Consider the following 23,577-nt stretch of genomic DNA (forward strand, 5'->3'; position numbering starts at 1 on the left):
ATTTGGCCCCATACTGCTCGACAGACACAAGATATGAGCCTTGACAACTTGAGACATGGAGTAGGTTGAGGCTGGGATCCCCTGTCACGTGGTCATCATGTTGAATGCTGTTACGGTCGGCTTCCTTGACGGTTTGAATTCTAGTTGCTGATCAACCATCAAGTTTTAGGGCGAATATCATTTTACCTATATTGTGCTGACGATGTGAGTTTACCAAAGCAAAACAGTCGCTCATTCAAGCTGTCTCCGGTCTCGCGACTTCTATGCAACCGTCGACGTTGATCATGTGACGATGAACCGAGCCCGTCAGTTCGTCATCAGGCGCTGAGTCAGTTTGGTCACCTACGTATTTGGAATTTTGGACAAAGAAGTGAGCAAGTCTTCTTCTCTAATATAGACCCTCCCAATATCCGAGCTTCTATAAAATAGAAAGTCCTCGTGATCTACATTCTACCCGAAGCAAAACCACAAGAATTCCAAAAAAAAGATTAGAGAACCTCAGCCCGAACCTCCGAGATATACATATAGCAGGCCTTCAGTCCGTCCATTCCTTCAACAGATCAGCGAGAATAAGATCTTATTTGATGTACTGATATTTCAAGTGAGTGTTTGTGTCTCAGGAGGATCATACTGAGTCAAATGGAGTCTGGCCGCTGAGCTACGGCGATTTTATCGGACCAGAAATTCGCCCTGTGTAGACATACACTGAAAGTTCACTCCCAAATCAATGAAAAGTCTGGGTGCGTCTTTTGAAAGCTTAAGGTACCTTGAGAATTGACTCTAGTCAAATTTGGCTTCGGTACATCTGAAAGGTTGGGAAATCTTTCTTTGCACAGGGATTGCATATACTCAATACTATACAGCAGTCCACTTCACAGGAATTGCAGTCAGGTTGACCTCATTCTCCATCTCATTAGATTTATTTTACTATCTCCACGTTGCGGCCACAGTAGTAGTAGTTCCGGAGCACCCGCTTGGGACAGTGTAGCTGCGATTGGGATCGCTTTCCCACACAATGCTACCGTCGGTCTCTTTCTTGATAAATTTGTACTCGAAGCTTGTGCCGACAGGGAGACTGATTGTTGTAGTCCAAAGTGGGTTGGAAGAGGTATAGGAACTCGCGGATAAGGCAACAGCGGACGATGTATCCCAAGACCCTAGCTGGCTAATAGAGCCTGAAATATACACATTCTCTCCGTATGTTGTGGTCACGAGCTCATTAAACACGACAGATATACTGGCTGCTGCCGAGCATGCGGACGTAGTAGTTGTCGTACTGGTTGAGGTACTAGTTTTGCTGTTGGTACTGGTGTTCACCCCGGAGCTGGTGCTTGAAGTTGAACTAGACCCACTTCCAGTAATGGCGATATCAGCACAATGAAGATATACCTGTGCGGTTTGATAGGAGTTCCATCGAAACCGCAGTAAGGTATGATCGGATTGATATTCTGGAATCTTGATCTTCTTAGTGACTGTGTAACCTCCAGAGATAGTGGTAGTGCAGGAGTATTCTGCAGCTCCATCGACGCCCTGGCAGCCCCGATTAGTTGAGGCTGAAAAGGCATTGCAAGTAAACCAGTCGTTGCGATAGCATGCTTCGTCTGATGAACAGTCGGGATTATATCCACAGGCTTGTCCATTCACATCTGTACACTTCAGCTCTCCTTCTAAAAAGCAGTCTTCGGCAGCCTGTTTCTCTTCAGAGGTAGGAAGGTAGCCTGGTGTCAGGAAAAGATCCACGAGCGTTTGGTTTTGGCAGATCCCGTAGGTAAACATGCCACCATGATCACCGTTATTATCAACGCACCACTGAACCTCGACAATATCATTTGCAGCGTAGGTCGCAACAACTGAGTTACCCCAGTAATCACCAGGCTGATTATAGTCGACGCTGACTCTCGCATTATATCCGCATGGCCCGCTTCGACCTACCTGGGCTGCTTCCAAGTCGGGCCAGGCCTCAACCGGCTCCAGGATAGAGCATTCAGGACATGTATCAATCCCTGCCTATGTAAAGTGTTAATTGCATGGATAGTAACATGCGAGGTCAGAAATTTTGGAAATACCTCAAATCCGAGACGAGTACGGCTTGAAGGAATGGTTAAATACCCATGAGCGTCAACAACGGCTGAAAGGGCCGATATGAGAAAGACTGAAGCAGGCTTCATATTAATATTTTCGAGCACTTCCTATGGAATACGAAATTGTATTAAGTTGAATCTTGCCTCGGGATATGCAGTCATATTTCAATGCTATCTTGCTCATACAAACTCCTTGATTCCAAACTCTCAGGGAGATGGACACATCGACCATCTCAAACTTCCAAGACCTTGGCATTCTGGCAAAAATGGCCAATAGATTACCATCTCCCCTTGTTGATTGTTTTCGTTCCGACAAATATCCGATATATCACTCAAAGGCCGGAAGGTAGATGAATGAAACAGGGTTGACGCTCGCTCGCCTAAAATCTCGCGAAATGGAGCCACTTAACCAAGATCAAAATCAGTGCCAAGGTCGCCTAAAAATGCGAATGCGACGACACAAGTTTAACAGTACATAAAGTAACTTGGCAATCCGATGAATTTCCGCTACCCCGCTCCTCCACCCAGCCGGACATTTTAGGTTCTTCAGGGGCATCGGCACATGCCAAAGGGTCCATCCGGGGTGCAGGTCAAAATACCAAGGAAAGAACCTCATTGGAGGTAATACGAGGGCATAATGTTCCAGCCAAGAATTCGTTTCGGATTTGGTTCTTCATCGGGAGATCTTCGTGCCGAATGGTTTCTCTCGGTTGAGACTAAGTTTTTCAGATGCATGGAACACACCACTGATATATTCCAATGAAGTTGCTATCGTGGTACTCGTTTGGCGAAAAAGAATCGCCTGGAGTATCATTTGCCGGCTTTTTCGCATTGTGAGAGGAAGAGAATCATCGCATTAATTTGATTTTTAACATATTGTAGAATTGGTGAAAGCGATGTTCCATTCGGAGCAATACACCATTTTGACATTCAATGCTTGAAAGAATAGCCGCGAAAAATTTAACTTCGCAAAAGACACAAAAGGCAAGTTAGTATTGTGACCTGCATGTTAGCTCTATAGTAATGCTACTGTCAGTGCAGGGCTGGCACCTAAAATTGCTCTCTTCTTTGGAAGACAAAATGGCTCTGGCATCACTGTATTGAATAGGGGTATGCATAGCATATTGAACGAATTTTGATCATCTTCACTGGGAAAACCGTTCAAACAGGCTGTCATAGTTAATGAAGGTATTCAACACGATGACAACAACTGGAATCCAGATGCGGTTTAGCCTGGTTTGGTGGCGCAAGGCTGCGACCTGGGTGAGCCTTTCAACCCAATTATCACACATTGACCTACTCAACGAATCTTCGTTGACTTTGCGAACGCCTGTATTTCATCTTCTTTATCCTATCATTGGAACCAGCAGTCCTGTAAACAAGCCCCAAGCTGAAATTTTAATCTCCACAGCTGGCTACTTCGTGCTCGAAGAGGTGCCATGAGATACCCCTTACCCCGCCTTCTTGTATAGGCAGCGAAGGTGCCATGGACACATTTAATATACCAAATGAGATTCTATTGCTCATCGGAGAATGTTTAGAGTACGAGAGCGACCTAAACGCATTGTGCACTGTTAACCGCCGATTCTTCGAGCTGTTCAACCCTATTCTTTATAAGCGTTTAACAGAACACGTGCACAGCGATGTTGGCTCCACAGCTCTCGAATGGGCGGCAGAAAACAACAAAACAGATTGTATGCGCAAGATTTTTGACGCCGGTGTACCGCCAGATATGGCTTTTGTCGAGAGTTGCTGGGCACCGATTATCCTTGCAGTCCGCGCTGGACACCTGGACACAGTGAAACTTCTGATAGAGCGTGGAGTAGATCCAAATCCCGTTTATGGCTTCTATAAAGATGATCTCGATCCCTTCACTCTCCGCACATCTTGGGATCCTGAACATGCGTGGAATCCGCTCCTGGAAGCGGTTTTCCGTGGCCAAACGGCGATAGTCGAACTTCTCGTCAGCCACGGAGTTGACCTAGAATTCGATAGCGAACTATTTCAAGTCGATCAGCCTTTGATTCTAGCAACCAGCGGCTGTCACTTGCCTATAATTCGTCTTCTTCTAGAAAACGGCTGTAGCCCGTATCTCTTCAATCCAGCCATGGCAAATACGATCGAAGAAGTCAGGCCGAATGCGATCAGAGCGGCCGCATCAAGCACACTGGAGATTTTGAAAATATTTCTTGAAGCCGGAGCTGATCCTAGACTTAACGTAGGCTACGGCTCCAGCACCCTCACCTGTGCTATCAACGGTGGCAATCTGGCTATTGTTAAGTTCCTTCTGGATTGGGGCATTGACCCCGATGCTCCAACAGAACTTGGCCTTCATCGTGCCTTCTTTTATGCCTCGCATACAAACCGTGATATCTCTGCGCTATTTCTAACAAGAATTGACACACACCGAACGATTAACTATGGTACTCATAGTAACTTTCGATTTCTCCTAGAAGGTGCAGGAGCAGGTGGGTGGGAGGACTTGATCGAGCGGATTTTAGATAGGGGACGAGGCCCAGATGGTGCTGGAGAAGGGTTCTGGATCGATTCCTTGCAATCGGCATTTGATTATGCGGTACAGCATAATCGTTTGCGAATCGTGGAAATGCTGTTAGATCATGGAGCCCGTCCAGATGGTCTAGATTTCTCCGAACCATATTCTACGACTACCGCCATACGAAAAGGGAATAGTGAGATTTTGGCATTGCTTCTAGATCGTGGTGCCAACATAGACTACGTCGCGTGGGATGAACCTTACTTACAGACCGCCATTTCCACGGGAAACGTTGATCTGGTAAAGGTACTCCTTGAGAAGAAGTATCAATCAAAATTTGCAACCATATCCAATCTCTCAAAAATGATGATCACAGCAGTCAAAGGTGGCGAGGCAGTGTTCAAGCTTTTGTTGGAGCAAGGAGTTTCACTTGATCCTCAAAACAAGACCCATCATCAGGCATTTATCACTGCCGCCAAGCAGGCAAAGCTCACAGCATTGAAAGCCTTCCTAGATGCAGGTTTCAGTCCTGAAATTCGCGATACAATAGAAGGAAATGGTCACCAGAGCCTCCTGTGCCTCGCGTTAGTTGCGATTGACGCCGAAGCCGCACTCTCGGCGGCAGAGCTCCTTCTAAATTATGGGGCTGATATTGAGGCTCGAGACCCTCTGACTGATGAAACACCTCTTCTATATATGGTGGGAAGAAAGGGAAGCCCCATTAATTATCAGGCTCGTTTGCGAGCGACTCGAATCTTACTTGAAAAGGGGGCTAATCCTTTCTTCATAAATAACCGCGATCAGAACCCATTGACAAAGGCCGCGGAAAAAGGAAATTTGGAGATGGTGAAACTTTTGCTTGAGTTCTTCGATACGAAAGAGATTTCTTTGGAGATTGTTAAGCCACTCATTCGGAAAGGAGTATCTTTTGAACACTGGCGGGTTGCGAAAACAATATGGAACTGGTATTGCCGCCGGCTATACCCCTCGCCTTAGTCCAGCATCGAGCCCTGGCTGCTTCAAAATTTTAGTGATGATCTCGAAAATAACAAAGCGTCATTACGATTTGTGCGCTGTGCTGGAGCAACTGTTTTATGGGCTCTTCTGTTTGTTTATGTTGGACTGTCGGTACTTTTCGATCTGGAGAGGGAAAGGGAAAAGACGGACAACATGAAACTAGTGAGGTAGATCGGTAGATTGAATTGAACAAAATTTTCATTGTGTAAGTCCACTGCGGCATTCTGTCAAGTCCTGTTGTCCTTGTGTGCATCGGAGATAATCAAAGACTCTGTCTGCTACTTTATTTTTTCCTGTGAATGGGCATGTCTTTGCTTGCGCCTGTGCAGAACTAACTAATCGAATGTGAACTGAGCAACAGGTATAGCTCCGGCTGATGGTTGAGCTCCCCTCTCATTCGTGGTACAAAGCCATAGAGGTCCCACAACGCCTGTTCCACCACACAGCCAATCATACGATCTTTGACATATGAACATTCTCTGGTGGTTGACAAGCTCCCGAGACGATGTAGCTTCATCATTCCTTCTTCACCGACAGGGTTCAGCGAGGTGATTGTCACCATTTCCGGAATAACCTGGAGGTTCTCTTCGACTTTATTGATCTCTCGTTGGAGGAGATCCTGGAGTTTGGTCCAACTCAAGTCTTGACCGTACAACCAGTTTGGCCCAAGTTGACGCCAGAGAAGCATGTTGAATGACCACCTCGGGAGCAAGTCGTGGAGCTCACATTTACCCAAGAGTCGCAAGTTACTCGGCCCCGCTGACATTGTGGGTGCATAGTAAAATGTGATCATGGAATCTGGAATCATAATGTCTGCCCAGAAGGGTCCAGTCGGTGGATCAGTTGAATACGGAACTCGTGTCTGTTCATCGAGAAAAGTGTTTATAAACTGGTCGACGCCATCTTCAGCGTACTCATCTAGATTGCTAGTCCTCTGAGTAGTCATTGGGCTCACAATTTCGGCGAGGAACAGAAACTGCCTGACGGTAAGCGTGGATGAGGATAAAGGATTTAAAGGTCTCCTGTTGATATGGTCTCGATCAAAGGTAGAGACAAAGATCTCAGTCTATCCACTTCGTAAAAGTCGGCGTTGGAAAAGTCAAACTAACGAACAATATGAAGGCGATAGCTGAGTGAGCTGAGGATGGTGTGTAAATGGGGTTTCACAAGATAATTAGTGAGGATGAGATGGTGAGAAAGTCAGAGAGAAGAGAGAAAGAGAGAGATCGAGGCAATGAGGAGAGCAAAAGAATTATATCCTCAACTCCACCATATCTTGTGGGCACTTAAAAGGAATAGTATTGTCAAATGAAGTGAATACCGCTACTAGTAGACTTTATCACACTTCTAGACATAATCCAATCACCATCACTGTGGCAGGCTAATATCAAACCAGAAATGACAAACCTCACACAATTAGACGTGTCAGAAAAGCGAATGTAATAGTTATATTCGCCATCTACCGGCTGGATACAGGCAAACATCTGTGTGCGACCAGGGACCAGTGCTCTTATTTGTATGGGGTACTTTCTACTATTCATCTCGGCCCCACATTCTAAATGGGAATTGGCAACTTTCATCCATCACCGTCATTCCGTCGTCGACGACTCCACCATCCGCTTCCTAAAGAAGTTCGACCTCATTCCACTATCTGTGAAAAAGCAAACAATGAACGGTTCGAAGACAAAGAGCCCCTCCCCCCCCGACTTGGGCACTCAACATCAGTCAGTTCTACCACGACTTCAAGATCTCCCTCACGGTAAGCACCGGAGCTATCATTAAATTTGAATCAAATAAAAAATTATGTAAAGCCTATCAAAAACCAAAACATACAACAGCAGGGATTCGCTGGTGGTCACCCACCCAACTACTAACCTGCCGGCGTGTGGCTTAAGTACGGCTGAGCGGACGGGAAGCCCTGTTTTCCACACCCTGTGGTCGTATGTACAGTGCTGGTCTAGGAGAAGACACAAGTCGGTTGTTTATAGATAGCGATAAACTGCACCTGGACCGCGACATCGTTTCCCTCATTTTCAAACTAGTATAGATCTCCATCCAAATCTTCCCCAGGCTCCAGAGGCAAAGCTCGTGGATCTTTGAGATCGAACCACCCGCCAAAGGGACTCGAAACAGTGTATCCAATCATCTTCTGCATGCGCACTGGATATCGCTTTACACCCTCGAGCGAATTGGCGAGGTATTGATTCTCTTCCTAGTCACTACGTTAGAGACATATAACTTTCTAGCGTGTAGGAGAGGGAAAACCTAACTGTCCGAAAAAGCCTCTGGTCATGAAACAGGAGAAAACAAGTTGCTCCTCGTCAGTGCTGGTGTTTGCACTGCCTCCGTGGAGACAACTAGCAACCCGCCATAGTAGGTCAAGTCTTCGTTTGGTGGGGTCTTGGCTGACCAAAAATGGCGTCGGGGGATGAATCTGGTGGCCTCATTAGCCTTGGTCGTCTTTTTGCCTGCCACGAAGAATCTAATATTGGTGTCACGGCCAATCTTGTAGTCCTCGTGTGAGGTATGCTCGGTCAACCCATTGTGAAATAGCATGTCATCGCGGTGAAGTTCCTGGCGTCTTGCACTGGGTCCAATACTAAAGAAGATGGTATTATTCAGCTGTCGGTGGGAATCGCTCGTCTCCAGGATTTGGCCCAGCCAGCTATCCTGGGTAGATATTAGAAGGGTACCGCATACATGCTGATACAGACGGTTTCCAGGGATTAGGTCAGTAAAAACCTTTGACTTCTCGACCAAGCCCATAACTCTCCGAGTCTCTGGAGGGAAAAAGTCGCCTATCCTGGGGCGGTCTTTTTCGATCGAAGGTCGAACATCTTTCTCAATGAGAGCTAATTGGTCGGTGTTCAGAATCCTGCGCACCAGATACCCTCCGTTCTTGATCAGTGCTGCGACAACCTCAAGTGCGGTCACAGTGCTGGCAGTGGTTGCATCGATGACGGCAGCCTTAAATTCCTCCGCAAGGTGCTTCGGAAAGCCGTTGACTGGTCGATCAGGAGGGGGCATAGGGATTTGAGCCGGGAACATAATTGTCTTTCACTTTGAGACTGTCAAGATTCTCGAAGGTAATTAGAGATTGGGGTAGCATGCATCTACCAGATATACAAGCAGAAGAGACGATCTTCCAGTTCCAGCTTGCTTCAAACAAATGGAACAGGCCCCACTCCTAAGCGCCGTTATCAATGCATGTAATATCCTGCCGTATGCCAAGATATGCCTGCCAGAAGAATGACACGGAGCTAGTTTTGACCCACGAGATTCCAACTAAGTTTCAACGTTGACATTGGAGTCTATCAGTATTTGACCAATCATTACGCCGTGTCTGGCCGCTGGCTCCGATAAGCCCCACATGGCTAAAGCTACCAGTCATCCATCTCAGACTCGATTGCTCGCCCTTCTCCACCTTCTACTTCCCGAGATCTTGTCCTCTCATCCATGTCTCCTATTTGCGGTGTCACAGGAGAAAGATGACTGAGAAGCGGAAAAGGACCCGAGATGGCTGTATTGTCTGTTGGCGACGGCGAAAACGTTGCGATCTTCGAAAACCGACATGCGGGGGCTGCGAGCGAAATGCCTTGTACGTGGGCCTTGGCAACAAAATGGAAGATCAATTGGCATTTGGAACCGAAGCTCTTATTCCTACACCCGGCATTCTCCCCCTCGGATGATTAGTATGAGTCATGGCGTGGATAGCCATGTTCTCAAGGCCCCAATCTCCTTAATGCTCTACAGGCATTATTTGAACGAGACGGGGAATGCCATATCTGCGCATCGAGGGCCACTGAACTCCTTCATTCGACTCCTCCCTTACCTTGCTATATCCTACCCGAACACAGTGTTCCACAGTCTCCTTGCTCTGAATGGAGTGTACTATGGCAGCTGTGCCTACAATGCTGATGTTGATATCATGATCTTTACTCACCTAGGCGTTGCTCTCCGATCATGAAAACATAGCCTAACGGCTTTTGCTAGCACCCTGACCAATGGTGACAGTATTCATCTGCTAGTTTCTACATTTATTCTTTACTTTCTCGAGGTAGGTCTAATCTGCTCTGGTCGCATATCCCCAATAACTCAATCCTTGAAGACAACCAGAGAAGACACCACTATCCATCGACGCGCAGAATCTTGAAACCATGACTGCTTCCCGATTGACCCAGTTTCTGGATATCCAAAAATACTTCCCGTTAACGCGCCTGTTTCTTCAGCCATCATCTGGCTACTGGTGTTTTTTGGCGTTTTGGCAAGTCACCGGAGTCATCGCAACTTGGTCTATGAGCATCTATGCCACATGCATTCCATGTTCGGGTTTGGGAATATCCAGTCATCCATGGCCTTTCTGCAGTTTTCCTGGGATCAGCAAGGTGAATTTTCAGGAATCCTTAATTTGCTAGTCAGTAACGGAAGAAGCGATTTGGGTTCTATTATGAAACACATGAACCTTGATATTTCATTGTCTTGAAATGTTTACAGTATACTGGACCTCTTTTCATTTTTTACGAGCTGATAAATGAAGACCCCACGAAAAGACCATTCAGGAAGGCTCGGCAGGTACTTTACTGAAAGCATAGCAAGGACGGAATTGCTTCAACATCATCCAATATCCGCTTATTCCCCATTCTGCTTCATGCCTTGACTATTAAGAACCCCGCGAAAGATAGTGGAAGCAAAAAATAAAGCTCCTGCGATCGCATTTAGCATCTGGGTACTGCTTGTTTATTATCCCCCCATGCTGGCTGCATCCACGCCTTTCGCAGCCTGGTCAATCATATAGTCTCCTTGAATCCTGGGGGCTGGGACCAAATCGGCCAATTATTTCCGGATTTAGTCGGCTTCCTGGGAAAACAGCAAAAACCCCACCACCCCTCTGGCCTGGACAACATTCGCAGCGGGCATAATGGGAGTCTTATCTGTCCGTGGTCGAGGGAATTAGTAAGCCTGATTTTGTAAGGGCGGATTCTATTTGAGTGATAGGGGAATCCACCAAAAGGCAATCCAGAGAATGATTTCTTCCAACCCTCCAAACTCTCCTTCACGACTTCCTTGCTTGCTATCATGCTTGCCTATGTGTGCCTTAGCCAAGCTTTTAAAGAGGAAATGGCCGTTGAGCATTCTCACCAAATAGAAATTGAGTGGTGCTCCTTATATCAATGTAATCCTGGGGGCTATCCGGAGCGGCAGCAGCACTAGTAAGAGCATGGACGAGGGAAGCACAGAGGAGGGTGACTTAAATCCAATTCAAACATCAGTTTTCCAATGCCTAACTTAAAATATAAGATGTTAAATAATGATTGCCACACATGCGCATAATTAGTTCCTTGTACGACCCTGCAAAAATAAGCCAGATTTTGAATCACTTTTATATTGCCTTCTGCTTTAGATTGCATCCAGATCCATCAAATTTGAATCAACAAACTTCTTGTGTCTTGTAACATTTAGTCAAAAACTTAAAGGTTTCTAGTTCGATGGAAAATCTAGCAATTGTCCGATAAAAAAAGTAAAGGAATTCATACTAAATATCAGCAATAAAGCAGCTACAGCATCATCTGTGCGTTCAGCTGTGCTCATATGGATTTTCTTTCAAACTTAATACTAAAGGTCGGTGTAATTCCTTTCATTGTCCTCGGATGGAATGGCGATCTCAACAAATGTGAGACAGAGGACTTGTTTTTGCAAGTTAAAATTCACAGAGAAGTTGCCAAAAAGAGCAGCAATCAATGTATATGACTCCAGCTGTGAAATATAAATGATGTAGTAGCCGATCAGATCAATGGAATGAAGAACGATGTGTGAAGGATGAAATGAAAAGAATGCTGATTCTGGCCCTCAGACTGCTGGGGGCCGGGGTGGTTGAAATACCCTGGAGAATATATTGAGACCAGGAGGTTACATATCCAAGATGGCGGAAGGTGGCAAGTGCGACTAATCTTAAACCCAAGCCATATCTTGGAAACTTCAGAAGAACGGCTTCGGTCATTACGGTCCCGGTCACTATTTCCCTTACACAGTCCATGCATGTACAAAGGGGAATCTCTTCTCAACTCTAACTGTAATTAATACTCAGGACAGATTCAACAATCGAGTCTTGATGCAGCTCCAAGAAAGCTCAGCTAATACCTAGATATTAAGTAATTCTGCCTGGCTTCCGTGCTCATTTCACGGAGTTCTTTCATTTCCCCACGTTTCACCGTAGTATACGTTGAGATTATCGGAGCTCCCATGAGCTCGTATAACCTCGTGTTCTTTTCGAGGGCATCCAGGCTATCCTGAAGCGTCTTTGGCAATCGTACTTCAACGCCTAGTTGATGCCGCTCGTCAACTGAAAGTTCCTCGGGCGCCTTTGGGCAATTGCCCCCGGTCAACGGCAGACCTGATCGAATCCCATCAATCCCAGCTGCAAAAAGGGCGCAGAGCGCCAAATATGGATTTGCAAGGCCGTCGACCAATTTGACTTCAAAATGAGTCAACCCGATCCGTCTGAGAGGCGTCTCCCTATTTTCCCATCCCCAGGCTGCGTACTCGCCACCTGACCAAATGCCTGGCTTTACCCGCTCATAGCTGACTTCTTGAGGCAGCGTAAAAGCCAAGACAGATGGAAGGTGATATATGATTCCAGCAAAAAATGATTCAATTCGTTTCTTGGAGTCGTTCTGCGTTGAGTTGATTGAAATATGCGTGTGGCATCCTGTGCCACTTTGGCCAGGCATCAGTCGAGGGTGTAGTGTTGCACGGTAACCGAATGACCTAGCAACAGCCATAATCGTATCTCGAGCCTTCAACAGTACAGTGACTGATTCGAGCGGAGAAAACGGGGGCAAGACAAATTCCCACTGGCCGGGTGCAGATTCGGCGTGGAACTGTTGCAGAGGAACGCCGAGAGCAGTAAGCTCACGTGAAATACTTTCTATCAGGTCCAGGAACTCATAATTCTCTGCTGTCACTTCAGAAAAAGCGTGCTCATTGTTCAAAATTTTGTATTCGCTCCTCCCATTACAACAACTGTGTTTCAGGAACACGACTTCGATCTCGAAGCCAACCAGCGCGGTGACATCCAATTCATAGAGTTCCTGCTGTAGGATGGCGTACAAGTCCTTCAACTTCGCTTTGGGACATTCCGGTATGGGATTCCCATCCTTTTTGACAGAATATGTTCTAATTGTCGCCCGGGTGCCATTTGAGCCTGGCTGCAGATATATTGAGGTTAAATCAGGCCGCAGGTAGAAGTTGCCACAGAGAGAACCCCCTTCAGCGATCCTGTCACCCGGGGCCACAAAGAAAGCGACCTTGGGAAATGAGAGTAGCCCATTCTCTTTTATTAAATGAACAAAAGTGGAAATTGGAAGCATTCGAACAAGGGTATTCGCGGTGTACGGCATGAAATGTACCCACACAAAGTCCACGCCAGAGTTATCAAGAAGAAATTGCTCCAGAATAGATATGGGTGGCTCCAGAATACTCCCCATCGCTGCGACAGAAAGCGCTTTTCTTCAATATGTGAAACTGGCCAATTAAGTATGGGAAAATTTGCTTTGAAACCAAAAGATAGAACAGGGAGCGTTATTTGCAACTTTCAAGAAAGGACTTTTGGTAGAGCTTTGAAATATACTCAGGTAAACAAGCGTCTTTATTTGGGAGCTTGTCACTGCACAACGCCTAGACCTTTGCATTCACTGGCAGATGTATGCTTATGATCACATTAGGAGCTTTCTGCAATGGCTAAAAAGAGTGTGATTGAGCAATTTTCGTAATAGCAACTGAATCTCTGCAAGCCTGCTCGGACAACATTGCGATCAGGGAGTGCCATGAAACTAGTCGCGATATTAGTTGCTAGGCCGGAGATTACCATATGTGGACTGCTTTCGGGGTTTGGAAGGCTGCATGCAGTTACCTAGCCTACTGCGTTCATGCCTGTTATATTGGTGCTGTTAATTAATCCGGTCCTCCAGTAGACATGTTAGCATAGATTCGGATATTTTGGTCCGCAGGAATTAGCTGTACCACGTCTTGTGATTAAGGACGTGTCAGATGCAATCAAAATGCGGCTGCACGAAAGGCACCACGTTCATCGGCCTGTCCGGCCGTTCCTCAAGTTGCATAATGCAGTGTTGACATTCTCCCTTGCTGCAGCTGTAGCTGATGTCAGCTTAACATACATCATGCTGGTCTTCACCTCTCATGCGAATTTGTGAGTGCTAATCTGCGAACTGGCGCACCCGAGTACAGGACGTCGACTAAGTAACCACTTCCATCAAGTCACGTCATAGAGCACCAACCAAGCCTATCGAGCTAGTCGGCAATTTAATTACCCGTCCAGATACCAATAATGATCCGGATCTGTCTCTGTATTGCCCAAGGCCACGAAAAATGATCTCATCATGCTGCTAGTATTTCCCATTGTATTTTCTCCCGGGACCTTACAAGCAATGCGGGGTTTACACTGGGATAGACCGGCCTCAAATTCTCTTATGGCCAGGATGCACGTTGTTGGGTGGCTGGTCCACTAGTGTTGAACTCATTCTCTAGGATCTACTGTCGTTATTTGATAACGCACGAAACCAATGTGCTCTTCGTTCTGTTTTCCATTCTCTCCGGCACCAGTGTCAATGTACCTGTGATAGGTTCCTGTGCGTTCATAGGCCTGACTAGTTGTATTTTCAGCGCCCAGGGCGCTAGGAACGTCACCGCTCTGATGCCTATAGAAGGGAGAACGAAAGATGCTGATTTCTCTCTGGGCCAGCGGAGTTCTGGTAGGGAGGTGCTCTGATCGCTCCTCTCGACATTGACAAGCTAATGAATTCTGAAAGTAGTACCTTGATGTGGACAATGTATCCAGTAACTAACTCTTCTCCGATATTCTTTTATCTCCTAGTCTTTCGAGTAATAACTGTCCTTTACAAGCCCCATAATAGGGCCAATTTTGATCCTGAATGCTGGATAGACATAAACTTCTTTTGGGCACCATTGGCAGACTTGTTGTATGACTGTCTCCCGCAGCCTCTAGCTGATGATACAGGTCCTCATCTCCGATTTGATTCATTTGGTTTCTATAGAGCGGCTGTGTCAAATTTGCCTATCTGCTGTCACTACATGAGACCTATCCCCGAGTCCTACTTCGACGAAAAGTTACAGCTTTTGATTTGGTGATACTCTACGCAAGGTATTTCCCGGTCCATAAAGCTGGCAGTCGGGTTACCACTAGCCATGCGCACATTACTGTTTGATAGCTTCGCTTATGCTTTCGCGTATTTCTCTTCGCTTCATTCTTCGTTTCTTTAGCCAGCGGTATGGATTTGACTTGAAGTGATCAGTCTGTCGTGGCTTGGTCAGATAGTTGGATCCTGTATGCGCCAATGCACGGCTTCCTTGTTCTCCGACTGGAATATATGGCGGCAGCACGCCACACAAGACATCATCACTTCACATTGGCACTTGCATTGCATATTAGATACAGGGGGCCCGACTTGCTTCTCGTCAGACTGCTGGCCTCAATGGAGTTGAAAGACATGAGTTTTCTTAGCCTCAAACGAGAAGCATAGACGGAGAGCTACAACTCCGAGAAGATTATTAAATCACGCCTTGCCCTCTTTAGGGCAAAGAAAAAATGATGACTTGAAATAGTCTCCGTTGACGTTCTTGAAAATGGATTGCATTTTTTTTACTCGAAGAAAACATGATTTCACGTATTCTGGCCATGCATAATATATGTCCTGCTTTGCATGAATGGTAAGCCCACTCCTGGCTATCAACATATCCAGTTGGCCGGCTGAATCATGATTCCTAAAAAGCCGAAAAAGAAAAGAGAAAAATAAATATTGGATGTGAACGCTGATGGTTCTGAAAGCAAAGACTGTGTCTTGACCTAGAAACTTTGTTTTAAAAGCAGGCTAACGTGGTTTACATCAGACTATGTCCGCAACCACCACTTCGGGGCAGCCTTTATGGACCCTTTAACAAATCACGCGGACAATACAAATATTTTGAAATTGCCATTGCGGATATTAACTATATCTAACTTTCCAACCTTTAATTTCAGCTTGACTATTTCAGTTCACTCCCCATCGGCGGCAAACATGCATATCTCGATGCCTAGATAAGGTGCATGCAAACAGAGTGAGTGGGGCAACAGTGGTAGAGTGAAAGATGTTAATGTAGTAATATGCAAGTCCAGGAATTTATTCCTACAGGTAGCATTAGACCAGGTTTTCCTTGACTGTAGGGTGTCATAGCAGCACACCAGAATACTATGCCGTTCGTAAGGTATTTAATATAGACCTTGAATGCTAAAACTTCAGTGATAGCTTTCACGAAAATATCAATTACGTTGCGCAATATGACAACTGGAAAGAGCTTGCCTCAGGTTCTGGATATCCGGCGGACCAGATGCGAAAGCATCATCAGCCATGATATCCGGGACGGGATCCGGAGGGAGCCCCGTACGCTCCCCATCATGATCCTTTACAGTGAGGAAGGCCTTCGACACTGGGATCGTCATTGCCATGCACCGGAGTATTATCTATTCCATGAGGAGTTGCGGATACTCCGTCAGCAGGCTCTCAGCATGGCGGAAGCAATCGAGGACAACAGCGTGGTCGTTGATTTTGGAAGCGCGTGAGTGTACAAAAGCTTTAATTGACTCAAAACTATCCACCACCTCGGATTCAAGTAGCGCCTGGCTGATGAATCCAACCGCAATGCCATACAGGAGTTTAGACAAAACTATTCTTCTCCTCGAAGCCTTGGAGACATGTCAAAAGCAAATCACTTACTATGCCCTGGACCTTAACAAAGCCGAGCTCGTCGAGAATCTCAAATTAATCCCAATTGATAACTTCAGATATGTCCGCTGCTCCTCCCTTCATGGCACATTTGATGATGGATTAGAATGGCTTAAGCACACACCAGATATTTGCGACAGGCCACACTGCATCCTCTTCCTAGGTTCAACAATCGGCAACTTTTCTCGGAAAGGCGCTACGAGCTTTCTGAGCCAAATTGCCTTACAAGCCCTGACTGGCTCGCCAGCTCGAAGCTCCATTTTCCTCACAGTGGACAGGTGCAAGTTGCCGAGCAAGGTTCTTCGTGCATATAACTCGGATGGATGTGATTCTTTCACACTTACAGGCTTGCAGTATGCGAGCTCAGTGCTGAAGGAGGAGAGCCCAAACGAGTGCAATGGAACGACTTTCTGCAGCGATGACTGGCACTTTGTCAGTGAGTGGAACTGTGCACAAGGCCGGCATGAATCATCGTATACTCCTAAATCAAGAGATGTGCGTCTGGGGCCACCTCTCAGCGACATTGTTATCAAAAAAGGAGAGAAGGTTCGTTTTGCATACAGTCACAAATACGATGAATGCGAGCTGCGAAATCTCTTTGCTGGGGCCGGGTTACGGAATGTCAAAACATGGACAGCCAATGGCTGCGATCTCGGTCAGTACCTCCCTTTCTATACCGAAGTATACTATCTAATGCATCTCTCCTAGCCTTCTTTCAGCTAAAACTAGATCCCAAGTAGGTCTATGTCCCTGCGTTTCAACATTCAGGATTTATACCTATCCTCTCTATTTCGGTTGCTGGAGGTCTTGGGGTTCTCGGCTAGTAAAGCTTTACCTAGCGTCATTGTTACATAGACCTGCATGCAGGGTAAATTACCGAGGCCTTCAATGGTTCCCAATAAGGATTTTACTTTTCTTTTTCATTTTTATACTAGTCCGATGGGACTCCAAGTACCCTCACTTGCCAATGGGAGGGTATTTCATTAGCGCGTAGAAACGGTCTTCTATTGGAAGATTCGAAACCTTTCAGTACTTATCAGCTACTATCGTGATCAGGACGTTACATTTTCGTAGTATTAGAAAGTTATTACATTACCAATATTTGAATCTGGGCCACAGGAGACCCGACATGGTGGCCAGATAGTGCAATTCCCATCACATACATATGCACGACTCATGTACAGTAATGACCCAAGTCGTACGCAATGCCAAGGCCCACGCGGGCGAGCCACAGTGGGTTATCTGACAGATTAAACCTGATATTCAACCTGATGTTCATTAATTTGTCCAAGCTAAATAGCTCAGAACAAGCGGTGTGGCTCTCATCGGGGCTTAGAACCTTCATATCTGCTCCGCTCTCAATGAATGCTCAGTCTTTGGTGTAATAGAAATCAAAGAAATCGATATGTTTATGATCATTCAAGCTTCCATCGGCTCATTGTTACTCGTTGGAGTCTTGATCATTTACAAATATGTCTCCCATCCACTCAGACACATTCCTGGGCCAAGATGGACTCTTTTTACAAAGGGGTGGCTGCTCAGTCGGCTTTATAGCAAACAACTGCACCTTCTGGACACCGATGCCCATAGGAAATACGGTATTTTCCTATGCAAACAGGACTATAGAGAAGAGAACCTAATGAACCTTCAATAGGCCCAATATTCCGCGCTGCGCCAAATTATGTCATGGTTAATGACCCGGCATATATCCACGAAGCCCACAAGTGGAACCGGACGGACTGGTTCATCACGCTGGATCCTCAGGTAGGCAGACAGAGTGTTGGAACAGCCAGAAATATGAATCAGCATAATTTACAGCGAAGAAGAATTGCACCTGCGGTATCCTCTTGCTCCACCAAACCCCTGGCATCGGGATTCGCCATGCTGACAATATGATCTGTGATGTAGTATAGTCTAGACTCTGCATACGAGATGGAATCATTGATTGACAGCTCTGTCATGGAGCTTATCCAGATTTTGAGGGACAAGTTTGCACTGACTGGCAATCCTTGTGACATCTCTGACCACATACACTGGTGTACGCCAACGAAAGCCCCACGTGAAAGCAATTACTGATGACTATTTTCAGTCGCGTTTGACACTATAATGGAGCTAGCTTTTAGTCATCGAGTTGGCTTCCTCAAGAATGGCAAAGATGTCCAATTTATCATTGGTTCCCTCATGTCACTTTTTGGTATCACAAGACTGATGACCACTTTTCCGGGGCTCCAGAAGTTCATCAATCACCGCTGGGTCTCTCCAATTTTGGGCCCTAAGACCACAGATCAATACGGACCTGGGCTCGTTCGAGGTGTAGGTTAAAGGCTCCACCTTATTTCCCACTTTCGGCTTGCCCATTTAATAATGCTAGGATAGATTGCTATCCAGGAGGTGCAGGGCCGGTTGCGGGTTCAAAATCCTACTCAAACCAGAGATCTCTTACAACGGTTCTTAGAGTACAAGGACCCACAGGGCAGGGGAACTCCCACAAAAGACCTGGAAGTTGAGGCTTTCACGCCTGTGTAAGGCCACTATTATTTTATTTGTCTCAATGAAGCCTATACCCTGTGTGCACTAACATCCATCCATAGGATCGCTGGCCCTGAATCGGTAGCTACTGTTCTCAGAATCGCTGTTCTCTATATAATCTCCACGCCCCATGTCTATAGAAAGCTTGTGGAGGAGCTCGACAGTCAGGACAGGTCTGGCACTCTTTCATCACCTATTACGTTCAGAGAAGCAAAAAGCCTTCCTTACCTGTCCGCATTGGTCAAGGAAGTATTTCGAATTCACCCCCCAATCGGGTGCGTAGCAGCGTTGTCACTCATTCTTCTATCGTGACACTGACATACAGTGCATTAGAACACCATTCCCACGTGCTGTTCCACCCGGAGGCACCCAAATCTGCGGCTATTATCTCCCGGCAGGGTGTGAGGTTGGTAAGCAGTCCCTTGCGATAGGGGATTGAAGGGTTTTAACAAAAGCTGTCAATTTAAACAGGCTTCAGTACGTGGGCACTGGGTCGAAACAAAACCATATTTGGAGAGGATGTCGACCGTTTCCGTCCTGAACGGTGGCTTGAAGCGAGCAGGGCAGTGGTCCGTGAGTATGAGAAAGCTGACCTTACTTTTGGTGCGGGTCTCACAACATGCCTTGGGAAGTATGTCATCTAAGATTCTGAAGAAATTTCACCTATTAACATTTGGTTAACACAGGCATATTGCTCTTTTTGAGATCTAAAAGACACTGGCCGAGGTGAAATCTAAGGTTCTATTTTACCTAGTCGGTCAAGCTAACGATAATAGCTTTTTCGTAATTTTGAAATCGATCTGGCGAATCCATTTCGCCCTTGTATAACCGAGAATATTCTGAGTTTCATGGTTCACGATATGAAGGTTTATATCAGCCCAAGGACTGATAAGGACTTCACTGTCTGAAGATGAGGCTTTAAAGCTATCTTTAAGGCAACTGAGACCGAATTAATGCAGATCAAACTATTCAAGAGCTGAAGAAATTTTTCACAACGTGATATCCGGTAGGAAAACTAAGTGTTTCACTCTTCAAGGTGAAGTAATTAGGCTGCCACCGCAAATCAAGATACTTGAGTTTTAATTGCATATAATTATACAAATAGATAGAAGGTCGACTTATCTTTATCCATTTGCGCTGAGCTCCTTCAACCTTCCTTGGAATTGGGTGATTGATATGCAGCTTTGTCAAACTAAGACGTGGTATTAAGCAAATCGCGGCAACACCTGGCCATGAAAAGAATATCAATCATCAAAAAATGTGGAAAATGACAGTTCTGGTCCTTCTTTTGAAGTATTTAATAATAAGATCATCATGTCCAAAGAATACTATCCTTTGGGGTAAAGCCCTCACGTTATCCTTATCTAATCTCAACTCCTTTCATAGCTCTCTAGGGTATGACTCATCTCTCGGCCTGTAAATGACCTGATTGTAGGACAAGAGTACATAATACATCTTGTTATCTTAGGGACCTAACCGCTGATCGAGCTTTACCACCCTGCGTGATGGCGAAGACATAATGCTGTCAGACTTCCTAACAAAATGGGCCGCTTCTTATTCGTTAAGATCTATCTTTGCCCTCCTCTCTGAAAAGAAAAGCACTAGGTATTCTATTTTGGCGCTATCAAGGAGGCCTAAACTCAAGATATAGGAAGTGGGTGGGGTTGGTCGTTTTCGGCAGGGTGTACAAGGATTAGGTCTCAGGGAGTAATTGTCAAGAAGGAAGACTGCATAATACGGGCGAGACTCACATATCTCCATGCGCGTCAGGATATTACAGGGATACTCGATTTGCTACGTATTTTGTATAGTACCCCGGGTATACTCGGAACCCAGCGCCGTAACACGCTAGACAGCAAGGTAGGGGATATTCAACATTCCCCCGCCCACACACTTAGATAGCTCAGTCACCCAATACATCACTATATTGAGCATCTCGTTCCATTGGATCCTAGCTTTCCTAGCCGATACCGTATCCTTCTATATTGACAGTAATGTATAAATAGTCATATTGTGTAATATTTGCGTAAAGGTCCAAAAATCTTCGTTTTCCTGCAAAGCTCGTGCAGGGAATATATATTAACGCCACAATATACCACCTGAACACTACACCGCCGATTCTACTTCTGCAGCCCAGCGATCTTCCAGGACATATACGTCAATGTCATATTGTACTACGTGGACACTACCCCGCTGTTTGCATACTTGAAGACTAAGTTCAATATGTCACTTATTATAATATGTCATTTATTATAATATGTCACTTATTATTTGCTGTCATCTATCTGACTTCTGGAGGCCTTCTGACGAAAAGGAGTAAGGGGAAAGAACGATAAACAATAACCCTCCAATTTCACAACTTCGGATTTTTTGGACCCAACTTCAGCAACTATGTTCCTTTTTCCCATCCAAAGCGAAAGTCTAGTTACCCTTATTTTGGCAGAAAGGATTAAATATCTACTGGCAATTCCCCTACTCCTTCCCATTGGAATCACAATTATCTACCGTCTTTATGCCCACCCGCTGAGAGACATCCCTGGCCCGCGTCTGGCTGCAGTGAGCGACTTTTATGCCTTCTATTATAACTATTTTGAAGATGGCTACACAAAGAAAATACAGAAGTTTCACAAATTATATAGTAAGTTCACTCTAGGCTTTAAATTCATCACAGGCATACTAAACGATAGCAGATTCACCTGTAGTGCGCATCGGCCCAGCCCACGTCCATGTCAATGAACCTAGTATTTTTGAAGAGTGAGGATAATTGCCCATCTTCAGAATACATCAGACTAAATCGAACTAGGATATTTCGTATGGGAACAAGATACGAGAAATACCCAGCCTTTTACAAGTATTTTGGTGGTCTAGAGAAGTTCATCGAGTCTAAGGATCACCGCACATACCGACGCCATTTGGCTTCACTGTACTCGTCTAAGTCTATCGATACCCTAGTGCCGAGACTCCTGACAGATCTCCATATTGTTGGAGAGCGGCTGCAGAGGAGTTTGGAGCGTAAGCAAGCAGTGAGCCTTGAAAGGTTGTTTCGTACCCTCGCTGTAAGTTCTCTCCAAATCAGAGAACTTCTTTGATGCAACTAGAACAAGGCTTGTAGACCGATCTCATTCTGCAAATTCTATTACCACATGATGTGAACATGTTCGAATTTGAGGGCTATCATCCTTTCTTGGAATCTTATGATACGGTAATGGATAAAGTATGGTTATGTGAGTTGTCTCAACTGGCCTCTTGGGCTCCGACCACATTCGCCGAATTCAATTCCGAACTGACATTCAATCGGTTAGTTCTTACCTATCCGCTAGCGGAGAAGGTCTTACGTCTTTGTCCCGGGAGTGAAAACAGGAAATATACAGCTGCCGCTCGCACTCTAGAGAAAGTAAATATATATGTCCGCCCGGTACCCAGATTTTTACATTTTCTGACCGCCGAAGTATTTTGCAAGCTGGTTCAACGAAGGCCAGCAAGCCAGGACTTCTGGCAAAAGTCCTCAACGTGATTCCCATGTAACTCGATACTTGGAAATGGACACTGCCGACCATCAAAAGGTCAGAGCTGTCAATCATCCATTGAACGATATTTTCGACTTTATCGCAGGAGGACGCGATCCAGTGACACATGCGATGTCTTGCGCATTTTACTATCTTCTAAAAACACCCAGTTCCCTTTCTAAGCTACAAGCCGAACTCAGTGAGGCTGATTCCTTTATTCGATACAACTTTGACCATAAACAGATTCAGACCCTCCCCTATCTGGTACTTCAAATGTCCCCTCCCCTATCTCTCAAGAATTTCGATTCTCCCCGGCTATGTGTCACCATCTCGGGATTACACCGGAACACTAATTGACCGTACTCGCAGAGCGCTGTCGTCAGGGAGACCTTGCGTCTCTCTAGCCCTATCCCAGGATGTCTCCCTCGGGTTGTTCCGGAGCATGGAATGAATATGGGCTCGATATATCTTCCACCTGGGGTAAGTCGGCTGTCATGTTCAAGCTGCGTTGGCATTCACTCACCTGGTGTGTCGACTTGACAAAAGACAGCAATCTCTGTCAGCATTCTAGCAGTCCACCAGAACAACAAGATGTTTCCTGAACCAGAAGATTTTCTTCCGGAGCGCTGGCTAGGTGATAAAGGAAAAAGTCTTGGGAAATGGAACGTCGCCTTTAGTCGGGGCCCGCACCAATGTATCGGAATGAAGTGAGTCTTTCTCGTTGAAAATTATTGACGTAGATGATGATAAAGTCTCGGCTGACTCATAAGCCGTAATCCAGCCTTGCCATATTCGAAATCTATTCTTGCATCGCATACCTTTTCTCTCGGTTTGAGTTCGTGCTGGCAAATAGTCCCGATGAAGAATTGCAGTGGGTGGACAAAATGATTGCACAAAACTCAGTGGATGTCAAGGTCCGCATTACGAAAGACCTGTGGGCTGACGGCATATGAATGATTCTGTGACAATATCAGTATTCAGTGCGATATGGGGATATCTTCTTCAGGTGGAGCGCACCGAATCTATATTTTGCTCGGTTCCTGCTCTTGGTTGTGTCAGGGCGCAGGTACAGTAACAGATGAAATAGAACTTAGCGTGGCAGACGGTCCACCGTCAGGCTATGTATAGGTACAAAGATAAAGCATCGCTCGAAA

The 23,577-nt window shown here is 45.7% G+C and overlaps 8 protein-coding genes across 8 annotated transcripts; 4 read left to right on the top strand and 4 right to left on the bottom strand.

Annotated features, from left to right (window-relative positions):
* Positions 1-927: 927 nt before the first annotated feature.
* On the bottom strand, positions 928-2,168 carry N7462_001426 (uncharacterized protein; the record flags this gene model as incomplete). Its single annotated transcript, XM_057073152.1, has 2 exons — positions 928-2,007; positions 2,067-2,168. The coding sequence occupies 2 exons, from the start codon at positions 2,166-2,168 to the stop codon at positions 928-930; spliced, it is 1,182 nt and encodes a 393-aa protein (XP_056936793.1).
* A 1,113-nt stretch (positions 2,169-3,281) lies between these two features.
* Positions 3,282-3,524, top strand: N7462_001427 (uncharacterized protein; the record flags this gene model as incomplete). The annotated part of the gene is made up of 1 exon (XM_057073153.1): positions 3,282-3,524. The coding sequence occupies one exon, from the start codon at positions 3,282-3,284 to the stop codon at positions 3,522-3,524; it is 243 nt and encodes an 80-aa protein (XP_056936794.1).
* A 43-nt stretch (positions 3,525-3,567) lies between these two features.
* N7462_001428 (ankyrin repeat domain-containing protein) lies at positions 3,568-5,571 on the top strand (the record flags this gene model as incomplete). The annotated part of the gene is made up of 1 exon (XM_057073154.1): positions 3,568-5,571. One exon carries the CDS (start codon positions 3,568-3,570, stop codon positions 5,569-5,571), a length of 2,004 nt encoding a protein of 667 aa, XP_056936795.1.
* Positions 5,572-5,923: 352 nt separating this feature from the next.
* N7462_001429 (uncharacterized protein) lies at positions 5,924-6,538 on the bottom strand (the record flags this gene model as incomplete). The annotated part of the gene is made up of 1 exon (XM_057073155.1): positions 5,924-6,538. The coding sequence occupies one exon, from the start codon at positions 6,536-6,538 to the stop codon at positions 5,924-5,926; it is 615 nt and encodes a 204-aa protein (XP_056936796.1).
* Positions 6,539-7,881: 1,343 nt separating this feature from the next.
* On the bottom strand, positions 7,882-8,640 carry N7462_001430 (uncharacterized protein; the record flags this gene model as incomplete). Its single annotated transcript, XM_057073156.1, has 1 exon — positions 7,882-8,640. The coding sequence occupies one exon, from the start codon at positions 8,638-8,640 to the stop codon at positions 7,882-7,884; it is 759 nt and encodes a 252-aa protein (XP_056936797.1).
* Positions 8,641-11,723: 3,083 nt separating this feature from the next.
* Positions 11,724-13,076, bottom strand: N7462_001431 (FluG family protein; the record flags this gene model as incomplete). The annotated part of the gene is made up of 1 exon (XM_057073157.1): positions 11,724-13,076. One exon carries the CDS (start codon positions 13,074-13,076, stop codon positions 11,724-11,726), a length of 1,353 nt encoding a protein of 450 aa, XP_056936798.1.
* A 2,867-nt stretch (positions 13,077-15,943) lies between these two features.
* On the top strand, positions 15,944-19,628 carry N7462_001432 (cytochrome P450; the record flags this gene model as incomplete). Its single annotated transcript, XM_057073158.1, has 12 exons — positions 15,944-16,221; positions 16,277-17,043; positions 17,097-17,124; positions 17,943-17,986; positions 18,043-18,152; positions 18,297-18,426; positions 18,478-18,701; positions 18,765-18,910; positions 18,980-19,192; positions 19,243-19,323; positions 19,396-19,548; positions 19,604-19,628. 12 exons carry the CDS (start codon positions 15,944-15,946, stop codon positions 19,626-19,628), a joined length of 2,199 nt encoding a protein of 732 aa, XP_056936799.1.
* A 1,680-nt stretch (positions 19,629-21,308) lies between these two features.
* N7462_001433 (cytochrome P450) lies at positions 21,309-23,376 on the top strand (the record flags this gene model as incomplete). The annotated part of the gene is made up of 9 exons (XM_057073159.1): positions 21,309-21,555; positions 21,608-21,671; positions 21,721-21,973; positions 22,030-22,141; positions 22,220-22,311; positions 22,367-22,687; positions 22,793-22,903; positions 22,970-23,130; positions 23,205-23,376. 9 exons carry the CDS (start codon positions 21,309-21,311, stop codon positions 23,374-23,376), a joined length of 1,533 nt encoding a protein of 510 aa, XP_056936800.1.
* Positions 23,377-23,577: the final 201 nt, after the last annotated feature.

The sequence above is a fragment of the Penicillium macrosclerotiorum genome, assembly GCF_028827735.1.
Source record: "Penicillium macrosclerotiorum strain IBT 26536 chromosome Unknown utg000002l_segment0_segment0, whole genome shotgun sequence".
Taxonomy (NCBI): Eukaryota; Fungi; Ascomycota; class Eurotiomycetes; order Eurotiales; family Aspergillaceae; genus Penicillium; species Penicillium macrosclerotiorum.